We start from the raw sequence: 9,608 nt of genomic DNA, 5'->3' as shown, positions 1-9,608 counted from the left end.
TTACTAATGTTCTAAGCAACATGCTGCAAGCGTGATTAAGTTTTCAGTGCTAAGCTCTCTCACAATTGTTATCAACTTCTACAATTGGAATTCTTTTTTAAAGAGGAGGCAATCATCATAGAGTTGAACAGACTTTAATTCTGCAAGTAAAGATAAAGATAAAGAACGCCTGGTACCATAAATTGCATATAATTGCTGGATATTACAAAGCACTCAACAAATATTATAAATAAAGTTTTTAATTAGCCGGCTATAGTCACAGATGTCTCAGCAGGGTTCGCTATTTGGCATAGCCTGTTATTTAAAACTATGATCGTAAGGCATTGTGCATATCAGGAAATTACATGTCCTCTGCACATCAATAGAAAAATAAGTCTTTACAATATTTATGCCATTGTTTCTGCAACTGAAAGTTATAGCCCTAACAACTAGGACAATAAGAAATGGGCTTTACAATACTAAGAAAGATAGGGTTGCACGAAATAATTCTAAGAAAGATAATCTATTTATTTATTTTTCCAAATGGTGTCCAAGATGCTTCTCCTTCGGTATCAGTTGTCCGTCATTACAACCACATGTTTTGTCGTTTGGTTGCAAGATCAAAATATTGAAGTATATATGTTGATTGCCTAATCATTTTTATCAGTTTTTTTTATTACGTAGGCTGGTGCATGAAGGTTAATATTGTATCAGAGCCCAAGATTTTCAGTTCAAGTTTTGGCTTTCGCAATTTATTCAAAAATTGTTATCCCCTTTGTGTCCACATATATGCCTCTTGAATCATACATTTGAGTTTATCCACGTGTGCATAACACATGAGAAGGGTTGTTGAAATGTATATGTAAATTGCCTAGTCTTTTCATTAGTTTGGATTTTTGATTGTATTGACTAATGCATGAAGCTTAACACAAATGACTATGATACTTACTATCTTTTATGTTACCTACTTTTCAGCAAAGAATGAATTTTATTGGCAAAAATCCTAGATCTACATAAAGCTATAAACGTTTTACGTAAATTTCCTAACAAACTCTTTCCCCCAAATTTTAGGGGTGGGCGCCTTCCTCTTCTTATCTCCAATCACAAATCCCCATGTTGCATATTACGTAAATCTCGTAATTAGCATTACATAGGTGTAGCATTACTTCTTTATTGGCTCAAAAAGGAGCGTCAAAAGGACACAAATCCAAAAAGCACACATCCGACCATTGCATAGCTAGGATGAACAAAACTGACATCAATGTATATACACAAAACACGTCGACAAATAGCGAAATCATATAAGATCAAAGCTATGTGTACGCGAGGAGAAAAGAAAAACCCCAATCGACCAGATCCGTGATCGACAGACAACACCTTCATAAGGTAGCACACTCAAACGTCGTCGTCACTGGAACCAACCACTAAGACAAGAATTTAGGTTTTCACCCCAAAGAATCAATCCGAGCAATGCATTCAACAAGATGACAACATAAAAAAAATGTTGTCATTACCAGATATCTAGACCTAGACTTTCACCTCGGAGCTCCTAACGGGTGCTCGAGTAACACCACCATCAAAGTCACTCAAATGTTGTCGCCACCGCTTTTCCACGGTCCCAACAGCTACATGCCATGCGGCCATCACCGTTGCACAACCATTCCTTCACGTCAAGTCATCGCCCATAATTTGCATCTCATTGCCGAAGTCGACCACTGGATTTTGAGAGATGAACACTTTCGAAGATCTTGCAGTGACCGCCGTCATGGAGCCGTAGGAGGTCGTTGCAGTCACCCCCACTCGACCGACTGGATCTAGATCATCACCACCAAGCGGTGGACCGTAGTGCCACCGGCTAGTCAACATGCTTGCGGAAGTCCAACACCTCGCTACCACGGTCCACCTCCCAGAAGAAAGACCAGGGCAGCCGCCCAATTCCAGGTGCTACAGCCAAGCACCCACTGCTGCGTCAGACGACCATCGTCCCATGAACATGATGAGCCGTCGACATGACCGCCAAATCCAGGCACCACAATGATGCAAAGGTCGAGTTTAGGACTTTTTTGAAAAAGAATGTTACCTACTAGGAATAGAAAGTTTCTTCCCCACATGTATACTGCTCTTTTTAGGCCTTCTTTGGTTTGTAGGAATACTGTAGGAATTTCATACGATAGGGTTTTCAAAGGAAAAATTCTTGTAAAGCCCTTAGGTTTATAGGAATGGATTCCTATTCCTATATAGGATAAGAATCAATCCTTCACATTTCTTAGGGAAAAAACATTAGCCTAGACTCATTGGAAAAATTGTTATCCTATGCATCAAATGACATGACTTTCTCTACATGAATTGAGATGCATGTCATCACACTTCCTATGATTTTTCTATCCTTATGGTATTCCTATGAACCAAAGGAGGCCTTATTTATATATGTTGCAAAATAGAATAAGTGTTGTCGATCAATACAACATGAAGGAATGCTCGAACAAAACAACGGGAAAAGGAAAATGTCATCATGAATTCACCATGTTGCATCATCAAGGCCTCCTCATTGTGATAGAACAGTCTAGCCAAAAGATGCAATGGATAATCTTCTTCTACATAGTAAGAGTTATTATTATTATTATTATTATTTAGAAAAGGAGAAAGACCTCCGGCCTCTGCATCTGAGCGATGCATGCAGCCATTTTATTAATTATTCATAAAAACCTTACAAAGTAATACTCCCTCTGTCCCAAAATAAATGACTCAAAATTGACTCTACTTTGTACTAAAGTTAGTACAAAACTGAGTCATTTTTAAGTCACTTATTTTGAGACGGAGGGAGTACATTAGTAAGACCGAAGCCACCGTCTAGGCAACATATGTCGTTATTTCTATACAGTTGATGAAGAGATGTTGATAGTCTGGACCTAATACCAAACAGACCTCGTAGCCAAACCTAACATCTAAGAACTCAGGCCCCAAACAAGTCACCTGCCGGGTATGGGGCACCCACCGGTCCGGCGCACACTCAGAGGTCGCCGTCTTCAACTGCCACCAATCCATCTTCAGAACTGTACTAACGCATCCACCTTGCCCGGTCTAGCTGCCGTCGACGCCACCACGACGCCAAACATCGCCGCCCTCCTGCGCGAGTCCATCTTCGCACATCAGATGCCTAATCACCAGGGCGCCACGCCATCGAGATCCGTCGCCTTCAATGTGCAGGATGAAGCACCGCTCCACCAAAGAAAACATCCACCGGTCCTCCGAACTCGCGTACACCTCCAAGAATGACGCCCCCAAGGGGGGACACAAGCGCGCCGCCGTCTTCTGATCTATTGATCTAGGGTTTCCCCCGGAGATAGCAGATAGTGGTCTAGAACTTCTCCTCGACGATGCCTTCAAGAAGGAAACGACGCCATAGAGCGTCGCCGTTGCCGTCGCCGGCCTTGGCATCTAGCCAAGAGCAGGTTTTCACCCAGATCTGTTCAGATAACTCTATCCAGCTTCTTGTACACGGGTCGCCGCCTTCTCTGCTGGAGACTAGTTCAAAGGATCCAGCCGCCGCCGCCTGACCAGCCGCAGCACCACCACGGTGCCAAAGCAGCCGACACTGGCTGGACCGCGAGTGGGAAGACGGAGAGTGCAAAGGTGACGCCTTCAAGAAGGTAACGACGCGTAGGCGGTGCCGTCACCCGCTACGACCGAAGTCGGATCACGGATTTCACCGGCAGCCTCCCATCCCCACTCCATGCACAGCCAGCTGGCCGACCACCTCCGACGAATAAGAAGGCCACCACCACCAAGCCTAGGGCCAGCGCCCCAGACATCCTCGTGATGTAGATCCTGTTAATTCTAGGAATTGAACTCGGGTCGTTAGGCTGCACAACCGCATGTCCAACCACTGAGCCAAGACTCTCTTTGCATAGTAATAAAAAAAACATAGTAATAGTAAGAAAAATATTTGGATTATGATGTCACAGTTGAAGATAAGTTATTTGAAACTCGAACTGCATGAAATTATTCACAACCGAATAAACTACATATCTCTGTCAGGGAAGATGGAAGCAGAACTCTCAGGACTATATGGTCACCACCTAGATGTTTCCTTCAAATTCTATCATCTTCAGTTGGTCATGTGAAGAACAACGACTGGTGACACGGTAGTGATCCATGAGCCTTTTGGCACCACACAACAACTGACACTTGTCAAACTAAGCTTAATCACTTGCTGCTACATCCAACCTGTTTTCTTGTATTTAAGGCAAGTATTGCAGACGGTTTAGCAAAGCAAATTAGACTAGCAGCAAAAAGGAAGAGCGAGAGCTTACTGTCATTCATGGCAACCTCGACCATGGCTTTTATGCCTCTGAAACCATCTCCATCGACATTTTCTGGGCATTCGCAGCTCCAGCGCATCCAGCCTTTCACACGATCATCATCTTTCAGAGTAATGTCCAAAAAGGCAAAGAAAGTTCAGACTTCTCAGCCTTTCGGTCAGTACATGCTATAAAATCCACCTTCTGCCATGCTGAATTTCTTTAAGGAAAAAAAAAGCAACTATTACTGGCCTATAGGATAGCATTGCTTGTGTTTATCAGTATAGCTGAGTATATCTTATAAAAGCTATGAACTTGTGCTTTCTTAACATCTAGGGCCTGGGGGAGGATTGGAATTGAAAGATGGCGTTGATGCATCTGGAAGGCCAGCCAAGGTTAGTTTTCAGGCTGAAGAAATGTGTTTTCTTTCTAATAAGTATCATTATCCGTCACTTAATATTGCACATTTTTATCAGGGGAAGGGCGTCTACCAGTTTGCCAGCAAGTACGGAGCAAATGTTGATGGGTACAGGTAGAACATTCACCTCAATATAAAAACTAAAAAACTAAATATAAAAGCTGGCTCCACTGTTTAGACATTACTAGATGATAAAAAGGTTCAAGAAAATGCCTAGCTACGGCACTGACAGGATGAAACAGTGAAAATGATAGCATTCAGAATTCATCTACCGCCCTCAGTTTTTATGGCATATATGATACAGTATTTATGATGTTTTTATTGTAGCCCGATATATAACCCAGAAGAATGGTCTCCAAGTGGTGATTACTATGCGGGAGGTAAGCACGCGCAGCCATCCGGAAATAACCATGTTAAATCTTTCGCCGTTACATTTAAATAAGTAGGCATTTCAGTTGCCTCTTTTCTTTGGGAAAGAAATATCATTCTTGCCCTTGGTTTATGCAGGAAAGACATGGTTGTTGCTCTGGGTGGCTACTCTTGCTGGAATTCTGCTGGGTGGTGCTCTTCTTGTTTACAATACTAGTGCTTTGGCTTCTTGAAGCCTGGTATAGCAAGCCAAACTATGTACTGTACCATGCAAGGATTTACATCATCTAGGGTAGATATTCGGGCACCTATATCCCTAGGCTTAATTACCAAAAATAATGGTCTTATATGTTGTGCAACTGATGTAATCAAGGCTAAATAATCAGCAAATTTCTATGCCGTGGGCTAACAAGGCAGTGCATATGAGTGCAGAGAGTCTGACTTGAACAAAATAGCTGAACATGAAACAACTGAAATATGGGACAGCTCATGAGGGAATTCTTCAATTTGTTTTTTCTTAGCACGTCTCCTAATGCTCTGCATAGCATTTGGTTCCAGTGTGTTAGAAAGAATCAATCAAATTGATATCATAAACCATTTTTTGCACTATTTTTGCTCTACTGTACCAAAAGAATTTCAGTATATTGTAGGGACCTCGGCATATGGTGTTACAGTACTACAAGTGACATGCACCTAAGCATGTTGTTAGCTGGACACCCACCCTATTCATTTTGCTTGAAACTTCGAAAGGCCTTCTGTATCATGGCACCTCAATCTTGACATCAACAACTTGCCCATCTGAATCGTGAGAGCCTGGACGAGTGGATTGCTCGGCTTCTTTGATGCGGATGGGTACATCAGAAGGCTGTGCTTGAGAGTCTGAACAATCATCACCATTTGTGCTTTGCGGATGACCTTGTTGCAACTGCAAAGCACTCTCTAGGTGCCAGAGGACTTCGCCCATCGAAGGCCGGTTCACCCCCTCATCTGCGAGGCATTTTTCTGCTATCTCGCTGAATTTCTTGATGGACTCCAGTGTGTAATTACCTTCCAGTCGAAGGTCGATTATGGTCTCAAGTAACTTGTGCCTTTGCCGGTTGAGAGCCCAGTCAGCAAGGTTTATTTGGTCTCTTGGCAGGGTTGGATTTATGACCGATCGAGCACACAGCACTTCAAACAGCACGACACCAAAAGAGTACACATCTGAACTTGGTGTTAACTGCTGTCTCCTATAGTACTCTGGATCGAGGTAACCAAAACTCCCTTTGACAGCAGTACTAACATGAGTATGATCTAAAGCTGGACCATCTTTTGAGATGCCAAAATCTGCCATCTTGGCAACAAGGTTGTTGTCTAACAAAATGTTGGTAGTCTTGACATCCCTGTGAATTATACCCCTGTCAAGCCCAGTGTGAAGGTAGTGAAGCCCTCGTGCTGCGCCGATACATATTTCGAGCCTTTGCTTCCATGTAAGAGCAGGAAGGTCACTTCCATAAAGATGGCTCCTTAATGTGCCATTTGCCATGTGCTCATAAACTAAGACCATCTCGTTTTGCTCATCACAATAGCCAATCAAGGGCACAAGGTGCCGGTGCCGCAACCTTGAGAGCATCTCGATCTCAGTTTCGAATTCCTTCACACCCTGACCTTGGTGAGATTCTGTATGCCCCCTCTTAATTGCCACCCGAGTGCCATCCTCCATTTTACCCTTGTAGACCTTACCAAAGCCTCCAACCCCAATCACCAAGGATTCATCAAAGTTCAAGGTGGCCGTTCTGATTTCTGCAATGGTGAACCGCCTGCCCATCCTGTTACTCCCAAATGCCCCAGCCGTGCGAAGAGTTGGAGAACGGGTATGTGTAGCACCATGGAGATTGTCCTTGGCTTTGTTGGCTGAACTATTTTTCTTCCTTTGCAGATTGAAACAGAAATAGACAGCACCAATAATCGCGATAAAAAATATCAGACCTGAAGCAGCACCAATTAGCACCCACTTGGGGCTCCGTTTTGGTTTGCTTACGCCACCACTGATGCCTCCAATCCTGACGGTTGGATGGGCAAGATTTCCATCCCGGCTGACCTTGAAGATCTCCATGCCATTCAGAAGAGCATCAGCAGCCGCGGAACCTGCTGAAGACTCGGCTCCCAGCTGAACCCAAAGGGTGTCCATCTGCGGTGAGGCAGCATCAAGGAAGTCTTCATAGAAGGCCTTGTTCTTGCCCCCAGCTCTGGCAAACACATCATAGCCCTCTGCAGCAGTCTTGTTGTTTATGTAAATCTTGAACTTGCGTTGCTCGGCCTTGTCATACTCCAGCTCGCAGAAATGCAGGCGGACCAAGTAATCAAAGCCAGGGTCAATGTTAAAGCTCCATGAGACATTGAACTTCTTTCCTAATACCGAGCTCTCTGTCGGCACCCTTGCAGCCTGATAGAGCCTCAAAGGGGCTAATGTGGGATCATCAGCAGACACATAACTTATGTTGGAAGAGTTGAAGATGGATCGTGCGGCGTTGAGAGAGAAGATGAAATGCTCATCTGAATCCCACTTCCTCCACAATCCTGGATCCTCTTTCCTGGGCAGCACATCGATGCATCCCACACACAGCCTGTACATTGTCTCGATGCCACCCCTGTCGAGGCTAAGAGGGCCTTTCAATCCATGAGCACCAACCTTGTTAACTGAATCAAAAATTGGGGTGCCAGACACAGGTAGAACCTCCATGGCATTGATGAAGGCGAAGGACCCTTCATCGGGGGTGAACTCAATGCCCAGTTTACCAGACGTGACATTGAGAAGGTACTCCTTGACGATGACGCTGCTGGTTGAGTTGATCTGAGAATCCCTCCAAGAAATCTCTCCGTGGACGCTGAACTTGGAGAGCAGCTTGAGGCCATTTGCCGCGACGCTGAAGATGGGCTCCTGGGCGCCGGGATTGGCGAACAGCTGGCTGAAATGGAGGCGGAGGAAGTAGCTCCCGGGGGCGACGGCGAGCCTGTAGCTGGAGGAGGCGTTGAAGAGACGGGCGGTCTTGTACAAATCCCCATACGGGTCTTGTCCTCCCGGAGCCGCCGTGGCGACGGCTCCGGGGAAGCTGAGTGTGAAGTTGCTGGAAGGGGAAGAATCCCCAATCCATATCCTGGCATCGGCATTGGTGGCGGAATCCGAGCCGCAGTTGATGAGGACCGGTTGTGGCTGCGCTCGCGCATTCCCCGCGGTCAAGAACGCCACCAGCATCAGCAGAAATTTGGCGGAAGATTCCATCTCTCTCCCGGACGATCCTCCGCCGCCGCCGCCGCAATTTGGAGCGGATAAACCCTATTCGGGTCACCAGTTTTTTTTTATCTTATCTTATTTTTTGCTCGTCGGTCGAGTCGAGGAATGGCAACCTGCGAGCGGCAAGCAGAACCGCATTGGTGAGGTAATGACCCTAGTAGAGTGATACTAACAAGGAAGATTAACTGAGCGTATTAAGAGAACAAGAGTAAGAAGAGGAAGGAAGCCGAGAAAGAAGGAAAGAGACTTTGGATCATTGGTTCCACTCACCTGAGGAGTCGCCGGTTCTTGCTCGATCTGGAGAGCGCTCTCTCTTCCCCAGCAAAGCAAATCAAGAGCAGCTAGCGCCGGAAGAAGAAGCCCACAGAGAGAGAGAGAGAGAGAGAGAGAGCGAGCTACAAATGGCAAGACGTCCTGTTTAAGCTAGCTTGGGAGGGAGGGAAGAGGCCCCAAACAAAACCATTGCCGCTAATGCTACTAGTATAATACTACTGCTAATAATAATTGGGAAAATCAGGCGCAGGCCTGCAGCTGATGTGGATTGATTAATCCTGTCCTGGGGCGCAGGAGAGGAGAGGAGACGCGGACAGGGAGGGGTATCTATCTGCTCTCAGGAGGAGGTGGGGATTGCGATTCTTGTGTGGATTTGGCTCCCACCCCCACCTGACCTGTGGGGCTGTTTTTGAAACTAAGCTCATCAAAACAAAAGCTGCTGGTAGCTGGATGATGCACTGCACTGGCTTCAGGTCAGGCTAGCTGGGATCCATACCACCGGCCACTGCCATTCTGCACCGCCTCTTGGCTGTTGCTCACCTTTTTTGCTGTGTGGTACTCTTTTTTCCAACATAAAACGACCTTAGAGCAACTCTTAACGGTACAACTACGCTTTATCCGTCGTTTATTCGTTTGGCTCGATATGCCCATCCTTTTTACAAATAGATGAGCCTAAAAGATGATCCAAATCTCGTCCTCGTGACTGGCCAGCGTCCGTTTTTTAATCGCACATTTCGCTGTGTTTTAAATTTAAACGTTATTTTTATTTCATCAAACGCATGTTGATACATACATTTTTTTTACCACTTCTTCGCTATAAATATAAAATCAAAGAAAATAAAAAACACAATTAGACATTTTAAAAATGTTCAATTTCCATAACTGTTCCTACTAGTTGGATTAAGATCTTTTTCATGTTTCGTTGTTGATCTTGTGAACTCTTGATCTTAACGTCGTCTTTCTTTTTTTATATTAAAGAATTAGACGTTGCTTT

General features: G+C 44.8%; 2 protein-coding genes across 2 annotated transcripts; one reads left to right on the top strand and one right to left on the bottom strand.

Annotated features, from left to right (window-relative positions):
• Nucleotides 1–4,241: 4,241 nt before the first annotated feature.
• LOC123426277 (photosystem II 10 kDa polypeptide, chloroplastic-like) lies at nt 4,242–5,490 on the top strand. The gene is made up of 5 exons (XM_045110077.1): nt 4,242–4,457; nt 4,617–4,675; nt 4,757–4,812; nt 5,026–5,078; nt 5,206–5,490. The coding sequence occupies exons 1-5, from the start codon at nt 4,301–4,303 to the stop codon at nt 5,298–5,300; spliced, it is 420 nt and encodes a 139-aa protein (XP_044966012.1). The 5' UTR covers nt 4,242–4,300; the 3' UTR covers nt 5,301–5,490.
• Nucleotides 5,491–5,648: 158 nt separating this feature from the next.
• Nucleotides 5,649–8,956, bottom strand: LOC123426276 (probable receptor-like protein kinase At1g30570). Its single transcript, XM_045110076.1, has 2 exons — nt 8,612–8,956; nt 5,649–8,454 (listed from the first exon to the last, which is right to left on the bottom strand). The coding sequence occupies exon 2, from the start codon at nt 8,327–8,329 to the stop codon at nt 5,828–5,830; it is 2,502 nt and encodes an 833-aa protein (XP_044966011.1). The 5' UTR covers nt 8,330–8,454; nt 8,612–8,956; the 3' UTR covers nt 5,649–5,827.
• Nucleotides 8,957–9,608: the final 652 nt, after the last annotated feature.

The sequence above is a fragment of the Hordeum vulgare genome, chromosome 2H (genome assembly GCF_904849725.1).
Source record: "Hordeum vulgare subsp. vulgare chromosome 2H, MorexV3_pseudomolecules_assembly, whole genome shotgun sequence".
NCBI classification, from domain to species: domain Eukaryota; kingdom Viridiplantae; phylum Streptophyta; class Magnoliopsida; order Poales; family Poaceae; genus Hordeum; species Hordeum vulgare.
The sequence above is the reverse complement of the archived record's forward strand: the minus strand, read 5'-3'. Positions and strand labels throughout refer to the sequence as shown.